Source organism: Eretmochelys imbricata, chromosome 24, assembly GCF_965152235.1.
Source record: "Eretmochelys imbricata isolate rEreImb1 chromosome 24, rEreImb1.hap1, whole genome shotgun sequence".
NCBI lineage: Eukaryota > Metazoa > Chordata > Testudines > Cheloniidae > Eretmochelys > Eretmochelys imbricata.
Window position 1 is genome coordinate 6,258,702 of NC_135595.1, and position 17,496 is coordinate 6,276,197.

Consider the following 17,496-nt stretch of genomic DNA (forward strand, 5'->3'; position numbering starts at 1 on the left):
CCCGAGTCAGTTGATCCGGGTGCTGAGACTTGCTGCCCCGGGGGTATTTTTTTTGCAGTGTAGATGTCAAGGGCTGATCCCCACCCTTCTCGCTAACAGCGGATGGGCTCCGGAGCGATTTCCACGGGGGCGGATGGCATCGCACTGGAGCGAGAGCAGCACGGGGGACTGCCGAGTCCGGCCTGGTGCCTACTCGTTGTGAGAGCTAAGATCTAGTGTAAGTAGACCCTCAGCCTATGAAAGGCCACGATCAAGGGTCTCGATGTGTTTGGTCTTTTGGCCTGAGACGAAAACCTCGTCTGTGTCTCTTGGACCGTGAAGTACAAACATTATCTCCTAAGCTAATATCTGTTATCAGTTTAATATCTGATTTGTCCTTTATTTGAGGACTGTATATTAAATTGATTTTTGTGAGGACTTCCCAGAGCTCACAAAACCCCCCGAACCCTCGAGCTCCCCCCACCCCCCAGCTCTTCCATGGCTATTTTCATAAGGATCCAGGTGTCTGCCTGCCAGTGAAATTCAATGGTGGTGAGGTTCCTAAGTCCCTTGGGCCCCTTTCGCAGCAGACATTCAGCCAGGTGGAGAGAGGAATGATTTGTTCCAGGACCATAGAAAGGAAATGAACTATGAAACTGGGACAGCTGGTCGGGGGAAGTTGACTCTCTTTCTAGATGTTGGTCACTTTCTTTCTTTCTTTCTTTCTTTCTTTCTTTCTTTCTTTCTTTCTTTCTTTCTTTCTTTCTTTCTTTCTTTCTTTCTTTCTTTCCCCCTCATCTATCTTGGTTGCTAAGGCAACTTCACAGCTGGGCCTGCACCGCACAGGCTCCCAGAGCCCCGCTTCTGCTGCGGATTGAGACTAGAATCCCGGCTCCCTGGGAGCAGGAGCCAAGCGCATCTTCTCTCTGCTTCTCATCCCGGCACCAGCCAGGTGCTGGCAGCTATTTTGGGTTTCCCCCTCCCCCCCTCGTTGCTATTTTCGGCCGCTCTGTCGGAATCGGGGTGGAGGGGAGGGGGAGATGAGTCACCCCATCCGCAGCGCAGCCAAGGAGCCGCTCGGAAGAAAGCATCCTCCGGGCGGGGGGCTGGAGTCAGAGGTAGCGGGGATGCTTCATCATGCTGCAAAGAGCAGGGCGGCTGGGATCTTTCAAAGGGGCACCCACACCCAGGCCTGGATCCTCCAGAGGAGTCAGCACCCAGCAGCTCTCCCTGGGGCAGATTTTCCAGCCCGTGTACACACCGCTCTTTGGAAAATCCAGCAATTTAATTCAGTGTCCAAATGGGAGCCGAGCTCTTGTGAAAATTTGGTCCTAAAGCAGAGCTTTTAGAAAACCCTCCCATCTTAATATTCTAGACACACACACACACACTCTCGCACGTGTGTGTGAATAGATGGTAGGCCAACGCTGTTGTGTGGGCTGGAATCAAGCTACATGGCTGGAGTCGGGAAGCCCTGATTTCATGCTCTAGTCTGTCACAGGCACCATTTCAGAAAAATTCAGGGGCGAGGGGAATTGTTACAGCCTCTAGAATATTATATCAAGGTTGGAGGGGTTTCTAAAAGCTCTGCTCTAGGAATTATTTTGGAGTCAGTCTCTGGCCTGTGCTCTACAGGAGGGTCAGACAAGAAGATCAAAGTGGCCTTGCAATCAATGAATATGTGATTATATGATAACCTGCAATATTGGGGGTGGTGGGGGAACTGGAGGACACAATGGAGCATATAGACCTATGAAAAGTCGGGGGGGGGGAGCAAGGTCTGGGGGCCTCCCTCATAGCAAAGGACACCCCTATAGTCTAGGCAAGGCTGACAGACCACACAAGCACACATCTGTGTACACACATACATCTGTACACACACAGCTGTACACACACACACAGAGCTGTGTATACACAGAGCATCAGGAGAGTCTCAGCTCAAAGACCCCAAGTCAGCTTAGCTGTAAGGGGCTCCCCACCCAGGCCCCCGCCTCTGCTTCTCAGGACCCATGTAAAGGACGGAGCAGCCCTGGCCCAGGGGAAGGGAGATCTGGATCGTGTAGAGGTGTGAAAGCTTTAGCCAAGCAGTCGCGGTCCCTGCAGCTACCCTGCTCTGCGCGCCATCTGCCTTAGCTGCAAGGGGCTTGGTGGTGCGCTTGTCAGAGCAGCGATCCACGAGGGGTGGGTCTGGCTGGGGCAGAATGGGAGCAGCCAAAGGCTCCCGCAGCTCCCCCTCCAGCATGGAGTCCCCTTCCTTCATGCCGTGAAACCTTTAGCAGCAGCAGCCAAAGCACCTTGTGCCTGGCGTGAGGAGGCCGCAGCATGAGATGATTTGCTCCCTCCAGCAGCTTCCCTGTTGGGTCTGACATTTACACCCCCGCCCCCGGCTGCCTGGGGACAGAAGCTGCAGCAGAGAGAGTGGCTGGGGGCTGGGGGCGGGGAGAACAGTGTATGTCTGCAAGCAGCAAGCCAAGGGGGGTTTAGCCTCTCCTTGATTCCCCAGAGAAAAACAGCTGCAACCTTTCTGGGCTGGCCCACTGGGGTTGCCAGCTGTGCGGCCACCAGCCCATTAACCCTTCCTCGGAGTCAGCAGGACCCCCTAGGTGTAGCTGGAGCTTCCCACTAAATGGACCCTGTTATTCCAGCCCTAGGCTAATCCCCCACAATCCTGACCCATGCCTCCCTGGCTAATCCATCCCGGGCTTCCCACTCCCCCAGAGCTCTGCCAATGCACCTCCATCCTGACCTGCAGACGCTGTCCTAGTCCAGTTTAGCGTCGGCCCCTCTCCCCGGAGCCCCGTTTATGCCCCTCAATCCCAACCTCCATATTAATTCAGCCTTGGCCTCCCTCCCCCACCAGCTCTGCCAATGCACCTCAATCCTGACGAGCAGCCCCACCGTAGTCCAGCCCTGCCCTGGGATCCCCGCCCCACAGCACTTCTCAATCCCAACCTGCAGCCCCCTGCTCTCCCAGTCCTAGGCCCCCTCTCTAACCTCTTTCTCCTGATTTGGGAGCACTTTCCCAGTTCTGGTATATCCGAGTGCCAAGCCCCACTACAGCAGAGACAGTTGATTTGTGTTATGTGGCTAAACGTCCCCAAAAGGTCAGCTAGAGAACCACACAATCCCATCCCAGCCTGCAACCTGAGCAGGATTTAAACCAACAGCAGCCATACGAAAGCACTAATCTCCTATTAGAAAATGGGTCCAGCCTGACTCGGCTGATGGTGTTGCAATAAACTCCTCTATCTGAGATATTTATTCAGCCCCAATCATCGTAGTATCAGCACATCTCACAACCTTTAACACATTTATCCTCACAACTCTGCCTGTGAGGCAGGGCAGGGCTGTTATCCCCACTATGCAGATGGGGAAACTGAGGCACATAGCACCTAAATGACTTGCATAAGGCCAGAACTGAACCCAGGTCTTTTAAGTTGGAAGCCAGCCTCCTAACCATCGCTCCAGCCTTCCTCTATCAGCCTCAAAATCATTCTTTAAAAGTCAGAGAGATCAGTGGCCTGTTTATTGTGAGGGACTCATTTGCATGCAGAAGCAAAACAGCAAGGTGCTGAATAATCAGAGGAAGAGGGAGAGCGAAATTTCATCTTAGAACAAGGAGTACAGAAAAGCTGTTCCTGAAAGCAGCCAGTTCTTTGCTATTTATATCTGTGCAACTTGGAGCAGATCTGATTCCTGAGATAAAGTAGACGGGGAAAATCCTTTATAGAGCTCCGTATTGTCAGGAAACGGATGTTTTTGTTCCTATTGTAGAGGCAACTTCAGGAAAGGCTGAAGAGGGGAGCAAGGGAAAGCAATGGAAGAGATACATCTCAGGTCCTACAAGGTTGGGTCTAGCTAATGCTTGGATGGGAGATCTCCCATGGGGGCTTGTGCCAATGCTCCACACACTGGTATCTCTCTAGTTCTGACGACCTGTGTAGTTGGCAGTTTTGCACGGCCCCATGACATGTACTGTAATAGTTATTTGTCCCCGTGGAAGGGGGCAGTAGCTGCCTTAGCTCTGAAGCCCTTTGTTTTACTGTCAGAGGTCATCACTGGGAACCAATGCCCTTGGATTCAACTCTGGCTGGCTGGGCAGTAGCCTTGAGGCAGAGTTGAGGATCTAGGCTACACAGGGAGCTTTGCATGAAGCTCAGCTGTTAAGGGTGACGAGCAGGGTAGAAATGCCTAGAGCGATGGCTCTAGGTCAGACCATGCTGTCAAACCTGCCACCACAGGGAACCCCAGTTCTAGAGGCCCAACCTCCGGGGGCAGGTTTAACAAGGACAGTAGTAACGTAACTCCCCTGCCAATAGGGAATCAGGGGGGTTCCCCACTTGTGGCAGTCCCAGCGAGGGTGACCAGATGTCCCGATTTTATGGGGACAGTCCCAATTTTTGGGTCTTTTTCTTATATAGGCTCCTATTACCCCCCACCCCGTCCCGATTTTTCACACTTGCTGTCTGGTCACCCTAGTCCCAGCCCAGCACATGGCAGGTCCCTCCATCCACCCTAACCCTCTCCCCATGCACGTGTAACCCTATGCTCCCCCCTCTCCCCAGGGGGTTACTGTGCCCCTGGGTGGCAGGGCAGAGCAGTGTGGGGGAAGAAGGCAGGGCAGAAAGAGTGCTGGGGGGCTTGAAGACCCTCCTGGGCAGGGCTCCACCTTCCTCTGCCCCTTCCACACACTCCCTACACTTCTCTCTCTTTCTCCTTCATCCATCCATCTTTTTCTTTCCCATCCCTTTTTCTTTCTTTCTTTCTTTCTTTCTTTCTTTCTTTCTTTCTTTCTTTCTTTCTTTCTTTCTTTCTTTACTCCATCTATCCATCTTTCTTTATCTCTTTCTTTCTCCTCCATCCATCCATCCTTCTTTCTTCCTTATCCATCTTTGTCGCTTTCTCTCGCCTCCAGCAACAGTCTCGCCCCTTACGCCCGCCTCCTCCTTTGATTGGCCGCGGCGCGCACCAACGAGCGGCCGCCTTTGGGCCCCGCCCCTTCGGAACGTTGTGTATCCGATTCGCTTCCGGGCGGAACCCACGTGGAGTCGACGGGAGCGGGCGGCGCGAGACCGACTCAGTTGCGCGACCCGGGTAAAGCGCCGGTTCGGTTCGGTTTGGTCCGGTCCGGTCCGGTCCGGTCCGCGGCGGCCCAATGGGAGGCGGGGAGCGGCTGGCAGCTGGGTCCTGCGCCCTGGGGCCCGGCCCTGGGGCCTGCTGGGCATTGGGGCCTGCACTGCAGATCCTGCACCGTGCACTGTGCAGCCTGGGGCCTGGCACTGCACCCTCTGTCCTGCTCTGGATGCTGCGCATGGGGTCCTGCACTGTGCAGCCTGGGGCCTGGTACGGTGCACCATGGGACCCCGACCCTGCACCACACACCCTCACTTCTCAGCCGGGTATCACACTCTCTGGGCGCTCTGTTATTTACTGAGCCGCAGGAGCACTGGGCTTGCACTGTCCGCTATAAGCCATTCACCGTGCGTCGTGCACTCTGGGTCTTGCACCCTCAGCTCTGAGCCGTGCACTGTGGGTCCAACACCCTCAGCTCTGAGTCATGCCCTATATACCATACGTGCTGATTTATAAATCCAGCTCCACCTACTCTGGTTCGTGCCCCATCCACCCTCAGCTCTGAGCCGTGCACCCTCGGTCCTGCATTGCGCACCCTTGTCCTCTTACATGTTTGGCTTATCACATCAGGGCAACTTGCGTGGTTGGCTAATGCACAGGTTGGACGCTGCGAGATATTAAGTGGACGTGCTGCGAGATATTAAGAGGACGGCGGCAGTGGGTTGTAGGCCTACCTGCAAAAGGGTGAGTACACGGGACAAAATGGAAGTTGTGTTTCCGTGTTAGTGTTGGAAGGAGCACAGTGTAGTGGCTAGCTTACTAACCAAGGCTGCTGGAGATCTGGGTTTAAGGCTTTATTCCACAGTGGCTGTCTGTGTCTCCATCTGTTAGTCCCCAAACTAGGGTCAAGCACTGTTCTAGGGGTGCAGAGAATAAATCAGTTGAAGATTTTTGAGGTGCTGAGATGAAACAGTATCTTTCTCTGAGCGAGGTGGCTCTCATGTTATTAAGTGCACGGGGTTCCTATCATGGAGATCTGTCCCACGGCTTTGCGGGGCTGTGGCTTTGGGAAGATGCCATTCTCTAGATTCCTGAGGATCATAAAAGGCTCTCTCCTCCCCTGTGCAGGCCTTGGCTGCGTTGGATCCCGGCTCTATGTCCGCCTCTCCTCGCAGAGCAAGCCATGGCTGGAAGAGGAGGCAGAGGGAGGGGTCGGAGCCAGATGACCTTCAACGTGGAAGCTGTGGGCATTGGGAAAGGCGACTCGCTGCCCCCGTCTACCCTCCAGCCCTCGCCGCTCTTCCCTGTGAGTCCGTCACGTCGGGGTCCCCTTCTTAAACTAAACACACAGTCACTATGGCGTGGGAGAAAGGTGCTGGATTGGCCGCACTGGGGCAGGAAGGCCCCTGTGCACAGAGCAGGGAGAGCAGCGGGGCAAACATCCCCTGCCCGCTGCCCTGCCAGTGCCCCTCCCTTGACCTGGGGGGAGTCTACGTGGCCTTTCGGCGTCCCGCCAGCAAGGTGGCCGACTGGTGTCAAAGGGGGATGTGGAAGTGTGTCCTCTGAGAGCCGAGACCCACAAACTCATGGCTCTTTCCAAGCCATCAGGAGGGAGCAGCTTCTGGGTGCTGCCAGCCTCGAATTTAAGTGAATCCAGACTGTAGATCAGGGGTTCTCAATCTTTTTCCTTCTGAGTTGTGTGTGTGGTCTCCTCCCTCCCCCCACCCCCCTCAACATTGCTATACAAACTGCATGGCTCACAGCTACTGTTTCTCTGCATATAAGAGCCAGGGCCAGCGTTTGGGGGTAGCAAGCAGGGCAGTTGTCCAGGCCCCACACCACAGGGGGCCCTGCGAAGCTAAGTTGCTCAGGCTTCAGGTGGCGGGCCTTGGGTCACCGGGCTTCAGCCCCATGCGGTGGGGCTTTGGCTTTCTGCCTTTGGCCCCAACCAGTCTAATGCCAGCCATGCTTGGCTGGGCCCCTGAAACCTGCTTGCGGCTCCCCAGACTCCTGGCTGAGAACCACTGCTGTAGAGGACTCCATAATGCACTTTATAAAGTCTCCATAGCCCCATCCCCCTCACATCTATGTACACAAACACACACGCATCTGTGCCTACACTCACATACAGACACACACACACCAATGCATGTGTATGTACACACCCATTCATACGTATGTACATATTCACACCCATGCTTGTGTGTACACACGTGTACGTATATAGTTACCCATGCATATGTATGTTCATAAACACACCCATGCATACATCTCTATACACATATGTACACTTGTACATATGTACATACGCACACACAAAGGTACATACACACCAGTGTGTTTATACGGCAGAGCTGGGCTCAAACCAAAGCCCCGGATCCTAATTCCCTTCCCTAACTTTAGGGGGTTTGAAATCCAGGTCGATTTCACAGCTGAGCCCCCTTCTCTCTCATGATGCTGTACCCCTGCATACATATCATCAGCTTGGCAGCCCCAGGTTTGAAGTTGATACTTGCTTTTCTCCCGTCCTGTCTCTGTAGCCCATGGAGTACAAGCCAGTCCCTCTGCAGACGGGTGAGGAGGTGGAATACATGCTGGCACTAAAGCAAGAGCTGAGGGGAGCCATGAAGAATCTGCCATATTATGTCAAGCCGGCCGCCCCCAAGAAAGGTACTGGGGGCTGCTCCAGTTGATTTAGGACCAACATTTTAACTGTATTCCTACCTCCTTCCCCTCCCACCCAAAAAAAAAAAAAATAGGACTTTAGACAACTTAATGCAAATGAAAACACTGGGCCTGAATTCTCGGTGTTACTAAAGTCCTTTCCCACATGAGGCAGTGGGACGTAGTGGCTGGTGCACATCGCTAGGACAAACGAGACCTGAGTTCTATTCCTGGCTTTGCCACTGACCTGCTGGGTTACCTTGGGCAACTCACTTTCCCGCCTCATGCTTCAGTTTCCCCATCTGTAAAATGGACTTACTGATGATAAGAGAGAGGATTTTTTATTATTATTATACCAGTCAGCAAGCATAAAGCAGCCTTAAATATAAGTTATACCCATTTTAAGGCCCCTTTGCACTGCCAGACTGGTATAAAGGGGCTTTAACGTGGTCTGTGCTTAAAAATTGTATTGGTATAATTATGTTGGTCAGTGGTGAGATTTATTTACCAATATCTTTATACCAGTTCAATTCCTAGTGCAGACACAGTTTTATCGATGTAAAGGTGCCTTCTACTGGGCTATCTTATTCTGGTATAGCTGTACTAGTCTAAGCATTTTTATACCCGTATGACTGCGTCCACACTACAGGGGTTGTATGGCTTTACTGCACCGGGCTAGTTAAACGTGTAGACAAGGTCTGAGTTTGATTGAGAATTCAAGCCCATTTATATGCTGATTATAAAACTGCAGTTTTGACCCCTGTTTGTATGTTTCTTTTCAGATGTTGAGCGCTACTCAGATAAATATCAGATGTCCGGCCCCATTGATAATGCTATTGATTGGAACCCAGGTATGCATGGGAATATTTTACAGTCTAACCCTTGCTCACCTTTCTCTTCAGAGTTTTATTCTAGGAAGACTGATTCACAGCTGTGGAGAATCGCAAAAGACACGGCTAGCTATTACCTTTATAATAATACTGGAGACCCAACAATATGGTAGGACAGGAGATCCGGTGAAACTGAAAGGCAACACATAGAGAAGTGGTGAAAGAATTTTTTTTACATAGTCTATGGAACTCTTGTGCCACAGGATATTGCCAGAGTAAAAAGCATAGAGGATTTAAAAGAAGTTTAGACATGTGGATAAGAACATCCACAGTTACATTAGATGGATGGATAAATAAGAACAAATGATGATAGGTAGATAGATAAATGTATATGGGAATGGATAGATGAGTGCAGGTGGGGATGCAGAGATACATAGATTATAAACCCTCATGCTTCAGGGCACAAACCAATCACTAACTAGTAGGGGGTCAGGAAGAAACTTCTGTTATTCCTCATTGTCCACTCAAGGGTTTATTGCACCTTCTGAAATAGCTGGTTCTGGCCACTCTCAGAGATGGGCTATTGGAGTAGACGAACCAGGAGTCTGACTCAGTCTGGTGATTTCCTTATTTGTCTTTGCAGATTGGCGGCGCTTACCGCGGGAGCTAAAGATCCGAGTTCGAAAGCTCCGGAAGGAGAGTGAGTATTAAAGAAAACAATGATTAATGCAGGGTCACCCACTAGAGCAGGGATTAGGACCACAGCTCCTGAGTGCCTGGCCAGTGCCTTATTTACTAGGCTACATAGATTTGATAGGGGCTGCATTTTATTCCTAACAGAAGAAAAGAAACATAATCCTTAGCCTGTGCTTGCTGTTCCCACAAGAGCTCGTATCTGGCTTCCTCCTACTCCCTTCTGGCCCTCTCATGCCCAGGATTGGACGCAATGAGCCCCACCTGGTCTGGTTTCTAGCCTGAGTCAGCAGAATAGCCCAACCTCCTGCCAAACCCCAGCAGGGTTACCTATCATGTAACCCAGAAATGCAGCCCAATAATTAACGAGGTGTGTGTGTCAGCATCAGGCCAAGCCCTTATCCCAGCAACACGAGCTTGGCCTGATGACATGTGGCAGGGCTTGGAGCATGTCAGTCGACTGCAGCTGGACCGTGATGCATGAAGGAAATGAAACCAGCTCTCCCACTGCCCATCGCATGGAGTCCCCCAGGAATGCCCCATTTTCTGGCTGTGTTCTGATCTTCTCTCTTCCTCTGGGATAGGAACCACCATTCTGATCCCCAAGCACAAACAGCGGCTCCCGGTGGACAAGGAGGAAGCTATTAAGAAACTGGAGGTAACGACGGTTTCCCTCTGATTTCCCTGGGTGGGGAATCCTTCGGCTCCATGGCATGTCAAAAGGGTATTATTTCTATCCTGGATTGCTGAACTCCCGCTCTGGTCCCGTCCGCCTCCCCACCCCTATTCTGTGGCAAACTCATTCAGGTAGCCATGTGGGGCAGCTACGCAAAGTGCGCTGCTTCGGGGATATCCTGCATGCCATTACTCGCTGGGGTATGCGATACCCCAGGATATACCTTGCAGGTGGCTGTGCGTGCCTGGCTGTGCTGTGGGTATTTGGCCAGAAGTGGCTGCATTACAGCGTGGGTTGCCGGGGAGTTGAAGTGGGAAGTGTCAGACTCTCGCTGATGGCTCCGCAGGGTGGGATGCCGGGGTGGTGTTTCTCTCCAGCAGCCTGGCTTGACGCAGGGAACTGCACAGGAGCATCGCCGCTGCTGATCGTCCTCTGGGCTTTTCTTTCTTATTAAACCCCAGACCCTTGAGAAGAAGGAGGAGGAAGTGACGTCGGAGGAAGAAGGGGACAAAGAGGAGGAGGAAGAGGGCAAGGAGGAGGAGGAAGAGGAGTATGACGAGGAGGAACATGAAGAGGTAAAGTGCCTCCGGAGAGGCCGGCCAGCCGCGCTCTCTGCAGACCTGTTGTTTCTCGCCCATCCCGCACGCGCTGATCTCAGTGGGAGCTTTGGCTGTGCAAGGCACTGCAGGATCAGGGCCTTTTATTCCCGTGGGAAGCAGCTGGCTGGTGGGTGGAGTTGGGCAGGTCTGATCCCAGTTCCCAGTGGGCGAGTGTCCATGTTGCAAATGTCACCGTCCTGGTTGGCCCCAGTCTCGGCAGAACGAGCTGCTTCTTGGCCCCTAGTGTGGGTCCCTCCAGGGCAGGGTGAGGCACAGGGGCAGCCTGGGGAAGCCAGGGCCTGTTCTGTGGATGAACCAGTCTCGGGTTCTGTTCCCGAGCATTGCACTGCAGCGTCTCAGCCAGACCAGCTAATTCCATCCTGGCTCCCCACCCTCGTGGCTTCCATGGGACGTGCCCATCCCTTCCACTTCCTGTCCCAAACTGCAGCAATGCTGGGCGCAGTGACCCAGTGTGTCAGCCCTTGGGCCTGGCAGGGCAGTTGACCAGCTGGGGCCGTCGACCTTTGCCCTCCCCAGAACTTAGCCTCCTTCTCCCGGCTGGTTCCCTAGGAGACGGATTACATCATGTCCTACTTCGACAACGGGGAGGAGTTTGGGGCCGACAGTGATGACAACATGGACGAGGCGATATACTGAGGGAAGCTGGGTTGCTCGGATACCAGACTGGCGCAGACGGTGCTCGGACGCCTGGGGCCCCGGATCCCAGCCATCTGCTCGCAGCAGGGACGGGCGTGCCACGTTGGTGACGGCCGATCCCTCAGGGAAGCGGGGGCCGTGTCTGGGCTCGCTGGGGACACCCCCATCCTTCCTCCAGCTCGGCCACCGTTTCTGTCACCACAGTGGGAGGCTTAGATTCAGATCAGCCGCTGAGGCCTGGCCCTTTGCTTCCTGCCTGGCTGCCACCCCTCTCCGAGTGGGCCAGCTGGGGGCGCGGATGGGTCCCCACCTTGGAACCCTCCAGAGGAAGATCTCTCGCTTCACCCCTAGGTGGTGCTCTTGATCCACTTTCCCAGCAGCTGCTTTTTGGAGGCGGATGGAAAATTCTGCCAGGATGGAGAGAGAACTGAACTAAAGCTGACATAACCAGCCTGTCCGAGTGACAGACATCCTCTGCCTTCGGACACCCGTCCCCCACCTCCCCCAGGCAGTCCTGCCTAGCTCAGCTGTGGGAGAAACTGACCAGAACACACCCTCCTGGGATCTGCCCCAAAGGAGGAGGTGAAACCAGCATTGAAACACAGCAGGGAGTGGTGAGCGGCTCCCTCCCGCCCCCCAGCATCTGGTCCACTTCGCTCCCACCTGCCTCCCCCTGCAATCTGGAGCTGAACTCTGGTCCAGCTGTTCGATCTGGGAACACAGAGTAGGGGTGTGTGTCAATTTCCGGGTTAGTCAACGGTTTTAATGGGAAACCCCATTGCACCAGCAGGCTCTTAGAGCTACAAGGGGGAACATGAATGGAGCTGTTCTCCAGTCCCATGCCCCTTCCCGGTCCTGGGCCTGATTCTCCAGGGCCTGACCCCTCGTGCAGCCAGCCGCTTTGCACCAATGTGAACGGCCTGGTGGGGTGCGAAGCAGGAGGTTGCACCGTTTTGCACGGGGGAAAACAACCGCACCAGATGTAGGGCCATGAAGAATCATGCCCTTGTGGGGGGCGGGGGTCACAGAGGATTTTAATCCCATTTCAGACCCCAGGCAGCCACCCGCTTCCCTGCCTCCCCTTGCCCCAAGGAGTCACCAGCTGACTTTGAGGGATCCCCCCAATCTTGGAGGTGCCCTATGCAGGTTTTCCGTGTGGCTGGTGCCCTGACATGCTCCTGAGGCTTGTCTCAGAATGGGATCCATCCTGTTTCACATCAGCCTGGCAGTGACTCGGATCTCACCAGTCTGCAAAGTTTTAATAAATGAGGGTGTTTTTACTGTCACTTTAAAATATTTTAGGGCGGGTGGGTTAATAAATGAGGGAGTGTCTCCCTCCCCCACAATGATTTTATGCTGCTCAGTGGTTGATGGTTGTAATGTACTCTCCCCTGCCACATCCTGCCTAGCTTATAACCCCCATGCCCTGCAGCCCCCCCCTTTCCGGAACTGAGCCAGGCTGCAGGGGCTGGGTGTCTGGGGGAGGGGTGACTCCCTGGTTTGACCCCCTATTGAAAGAAACTGGTGAGTGCCCCCAAAATGTATTTGGATGAGTTTTAAAGAGAGATTCTGCACGCAGAAGTGTGTGTGTGTGTGTATCCCGGGGTGTTTACACATGTGTTGTGTTTTGTTGTGTATGCAGGTATTGGTTGTGTGCTGCAAGTGCGTTTCTGCATGTGGTGCTTTTGCCTGTTTGTAAGGGTGGGTGTTTGTTGGGGGCAGAAGCTGTGTTGTGTGTGTCTGCGTAGGGTGTGCTCCATGGGTTTGCCTGTGGGTGTTTCTTTGTTGTGTTGGTGTATGCTGTGTGTACATGGTGTATGTTTTTGCATTTCTGCATGTTGTGTTGTGCTGTGCATGTCTCTGGTGTGCGTGTGTGTGCGCACGGGGATGTGTATTGGGTGTGTGTGGATGTGTATAGGGTGTGTATGGGGTGAGCATGTCTGGTGCGTATGTGGCACGGGGGATGTGCGTGTCTGGTGCGTGTGTGTACAGGGATATGCATGGGTGTGCATGTCTGGTGTGTGTATGGCACGGGTGTGTGTATGGTGTGTGCGTGCATGGGGGATGTGTGTGTGCGTGTCTCTGGTGTGTGCGTGTCTCTGGTGTGTGCGTGTCTCTGGTGTGTGCGTGCATGGGGGATGTGTGTCGGTGTGTGTATGGTGTGTGCGTGTCTCTGGTGTGTGCGTGCATGGGGGATGTGTGTCGGTGTGTCTCTGGTGTGTGTATGGTGTGTGCATGTCTCTGGTGTGTGCGTGCATGGGGGATGTGTGTATGGTGTGTGCGTGTCTCTGGTGTGGGTGTGCATGGGGGATGTGTGTATGGTGTGTGCATGTCTCTGGTGTGGGTGTGCATGGGGGATGTGTGTATGGTGTGTGCATGTCTCTGGTGTGTGCGTGCATGGGGGATGTGTGTCGGTGTGTCTCTGGTGTGTGTATGGTGTGTGCGTGTCTCTGGTGTGGGTGTGCATGGGGGATGTGTGTATGGTGTGTGCATGTCTCTGGTGTGTGCGTGCATGGGGGATGTGTGTATGGTGTGTGCGTGTCTCTGGTGTGTGTGTGCATGGGGGATGTGTGCATGGTGTGTGCGTGTCTCTGGTGTGTGTGTGCATGGGGGATGTGTGCATGGTGTGTGCGTGTCTCTGGTGTGGGTGTGCATGGGGGATGTGTGTATGGTGTGTGCGTGTCTCTGGTGTGTGCGTGCATGGGGGATGTGTGTATGGTGTGTGCGTGTCTCTGGTGTGGGTGTGCATGGGGGATGTGTGTATGGTGTGTGCGTGTCTCTGGTGTGGGTGTGCATGGGGGATGTGTGTATGGTGTGTGCGTGTCTCTGGTGTGGGTGTGCATGGGGGATGTGTGTATGGTGTGTGCGTGTCTCTGGTGTGTGCGTGCATGGGGGATGTGTGTATGGTGTGTGCGTGTCTCTGGTGTGGGTGTGCATGGGGGATGTGTGTATGGTGTGTGCGTGTCTCTGGTGTGGGTGTGCATGGGGGATGTGTGTCTGTGTGTATGGTGTGTGTGTGTCTCTGGTGTGGGTGTGCATGGGGGATGTGTGTATGGTGTGTGCGTGTCTCTGGTGTGGGTGTGCATGGGGGATGTGTGTATGGTGTGTGCGTGTCTCTGGTGTGTGCGTGCATGGGGGATGTGTGTATGGTGTGTGCGTGTCTCTGGTGTGTGCGTGCATGGGGGATGTGTCTCTGGTGTGTGCGTGTCTCTGGTGTGTGTGTGCATGGGGGATGTGTGTATGGTGTGTGCGTGTCTCTGGTGTGTGTGTGCATGGGGGATGTGTGTATGGTGTGTGCGTGTCTCTGGTGTGTGCGTGCATGGGGGATGTGTGTATGGTGTGTGCGTGTCTCTGGTGTGTGCGTGCATGGGGGATGTGTGTATGGTGTGTGCGTGTCTCTGGTGTGGGTGTGGCACGGGGGACGTGCGTGTCTGCATGGGCGATGTGCAGGGATGTGTATGGTGCGCGGCCATTCCAGGTTTAGACCAATGGCTGGCCTGCCGGGATTCGTTCACCCTCGTTCCCTTCAGTGCCCTCACAGATGACACTCCCTGGGCATCTGATTCCACAGGGTGGGCCGGTGGCTTTAGGCTGGTCATTCCTGAAGGAGCCTGCAGCATACGGTCAATGCCTCCAACACTGAAGCCCTCACCAGGGGGCATATGAGCTGCTCCCCACCTCACCTGCAGTACTCCTGCAACTGGGCCAGAGAAACTGGTTTTACTGGGAGCTTGGGAGCTAGGATCAGGCAGCGGGAGGCGCTCTATGTTTTATTATTTCCAGAGCCCTGAGATCCAGATTCTCCTTTCGGAGCCATCAATGCAAGTCCATTGAGTTGAAGTGAACAGAATTTGAACCGCAGGGTTAATTCGAGGGAAAGGGATGGGTTTGGAATGGAAAAGACATAAAATGAATGTACCTAGATTGGAAGCTCTTTGGGGCAGGGCCTATCTCTTTGTTCTGTGTTTGTCCAGCACCTGGCGCCATGGGGTCCTGGTCCATGACTCCAGGGCTCGTAGGCACTGTGCGTTACAGATAGTGGAAATAACAGGGCCTGATTCTGAGCCTACTTATTCCGGTGTAAATCAGGAGTCAGTGAAGTCACGTAGGTGTCAGTCCAGTGTGAAATCACAATCTAAATCTTGAAGAAAACAGAGTCCCCCAAGAGACTAAACTCTTGCCAAGTCTGATCTGAAGCCCTTTGAAGTCAATTGAAAGGTTACCACTGATTCCACTGGGCTTCAGATCGGGCCCCAGAACAGCAGAGCAGCTAGAGGTCGGAGGAAATCATTTGGATTCCTCTCTATGAATCTGTCATTGAGAAATTTGAAAGCAGGGCTGCTCCTTTGTGTTCTGAGCAGAGCTGTCTGTGTCAGAGACTCTGTGTGTGTGTGTGTGTGAGAGAGAGAGAGAGACTGTTAGGTGTCGATAGTTGCAAAAGCAAAACCCACCTACGTCCACAACAAAACGAAACGCACCAGTTGGAAAAAAGCTTTTATGGTACAGGCTCTGCCAGGTGTTTGTAAAGAAGCAGCCTGTGTTGTCTGTACTTGGCCAGTAGGTGGCATCAGTTTGGTTGACTTGTTGCAGCTTTTTAACATTCTCTTTTTAAACACGTCTGTTGGAATAAAAGGATTTGTCTGTTCCTAGCCCGTCTCGTTCTTTGTAGTCCGAGCTGGTGGGATCTTCCCCCAACCTCTACTGAGTGGGATTTGAATGATGCCTAATCCTATTCCTGGCTCGTGCTGCGGACCTTGGGCAACTGCTCTCGCTCTGTGCCTCGGTTTCCTCTTGCACCTTCAGTCTGTCTGTCTTTATGGGCGTGTCTCCACAGAAAAGGTGTGCTGCTTTAACGAGTCTAGTTTAACGGGGTAGTGAAAGCAGCCCAGTCCCCCTCAGTGTGGGTGTAATTACACCAGGATAAAGGTGCTCACACCATCCCAAAAAGGGGAGAAGCTATAGTGGTGTAAGGCACCACGGGTGGTTGTGCCCCTTTTAACTATCCCAGGATAGCTAAAGTGGGACAGTTTTGTGTGTAGTCCAGGCCCTAGACTGAGCGCTTCAGGACGGGGATTGTCTCCATCAACGTCTGCTTCTTCCGCAAGCCCATTCGCAAGGGTTTGACAGTGGAGCGTTCCTGGTAGCAGAGACCCAGCTTCGGCTCTTGCAGGTATTGCTCGTACCAACTCCTGGATCGAAAGCAGCTGCGTTTACACTGGGGCTTTGCCCAGCACACCTACTTTGGTCTGGGGTGTGTGTGTGTGTGTGTATTTTTCACACTAACCAGCTGATCTATGCAGGCAAAACTTGTAAGTGTAGACCGGGTTTAGGAATAACTGTGTGTTCCTAACTTATGGTAGAATGCTCGGGAAGACGAGGCAGTTTGCTGTTGTCACGTGGTTGGCGGGACGAGGGAAAACCTATGTTCCCGTGTAGTCTTTAACTCGACCTGCTAACTGGTGGGACAGCTCCAAACTGCCTTGTCTTCCCTCGGGCTGTAACTGGCGTTGAGAGCGCATCTTTGTCGCTAGGGGATGTCTGCGTTCAGAGGGGGGATGTAATTTCCAGTGCTAGCTGAGCGTGGCCGCGGCAGCCTGACTACGTACCGAGGGGCTCACGGCAGCTACACTGCTGCGGTTACCGTGCTAGCTAGATTCCAGCTCCGTGCGGCTACGTCTGCTCGAGCTGGAAAGACTGCGAAGCGCGGGGCGATTGACACCCACCCCGGCCCTCCTGTGTCTGGCTCCTAGCCCCAAGGCTCGGCGGTGGGACCAAGCATGCGTGTGAAATTCATCCCAGGTTGTTTGTCTCCCTCTCTGAGAACAAGTCCCTGCAGCCAGGCCTGCGCTTGATGGACTGCCAACGGCTGGATTGTCTGGCTGCGGCTGTCGTGTTTGCGCGGGCTCTGGCAAGCCAGGAACCGGCTCTGGCCAGAGGTGGCAGGTGGGTGGGAAACGGGAGCTGTTTACTGTACAGAGCTGCGAATGCCTTTCTCCTGCAGCGCCCGCTGGAATGTCCTCACAGCCCTGTTTTCCAGCTGCTCTCCAAGAACTTCTATATTTAGCCACTTCCAAGAAGAAGAGGGGACCAGCCCATTTTCCGGGACTTATTCCGCAGAGGAAAACCTGCTGGGACGGGCGTGGACGCAAATAGGATGAGGCGAGATTTCCATGGGGCACAGAAAGATTGCAGGGTTCCCTGCCTTTGCCCCAGAACCTCAGCTGGGGTTAGCACCAGTCACTGATCTACATCAGCACAGGATCTGGGCCCATTTACCAGATGGGAATTTTACCCGTTTCATCCTCTCTCTCCTCTTTCATTTTCT

At 53.6% G+C, this 17,496-nt stretch overlaps 1 protein-coding gene across 2 annotated transcripts; it reads left to right on the plus strand.

The window, feature by feature from the left end:
- Positions 1–5,018: 5,018 nt before the first annotated feature.
- On the plus strand, positions 5,019–12,451 carry POLR3GL (RNA polymerase III subunit GL). Of its 2 annotated transcripts, XM_077841394.1 has the most exons (9): positions 5,019–5,073; positions 5,683–5,796; positions 6,181–6,358; positions 7,593–7,722; positions 8,499–8,567; positions 9,190–9,246; positions 9,824–9,897; positions 10,377–10,490; positions 11,085–12,451. In XM_077841394.1, exons 3-9 carry the CDS (start codon positions 6,236–6,238, stop codon positions 11,169–11,171), a joined length of 654 nt encoding a protein of 217 aa, XP_077697520.1. In that variant the 5' UTR covers positions 5,019–5,073; positions 5,683–5,796; positions 6,181–6,235; the 3' UTR covers positions 11,172–12,451. The 2 variants fall into 2 exon arrangements, with proteins under 2 accessions (XP_077697520.1, XP_077697521.1); XM_077841395.1 differs by lacking the exon at positions 5,019–5,073 and having other exon boundaries at positions 5,284–5,796.
- The last annotated feature ends 5,045 nt before the right edge of the window (positions 12,452–17,496 follow it).

What these genes read in the sequence shown, in the direction of transcription:
- POLR3GL (XM_077841394.1), top strand. Translation starts at nt 6,236, where the DNA reads ATGGCTGGAAGAGGAGGCAGAGGGAGGGGTCGGAGCCAGATGACCTTC. An exon ending in AAGCTATTAAGAAACTGGAG is followed by an intron (nt 9,898 to 10,376) that starts GTAACGACGGTT and finishes ATTAAACCCCAG; the next exon opens with ACCCTTGAGAAGAAGGAGGA. An exon ending in ACGAGGAGGAACATGAAGAG is followed by an intron (nt 10,491 to 11,084) that starts GTAAAGTGCCTC and finishes CTGGTTCCCTAG; the next exon opens with GAGACGGATTACATCATGTC.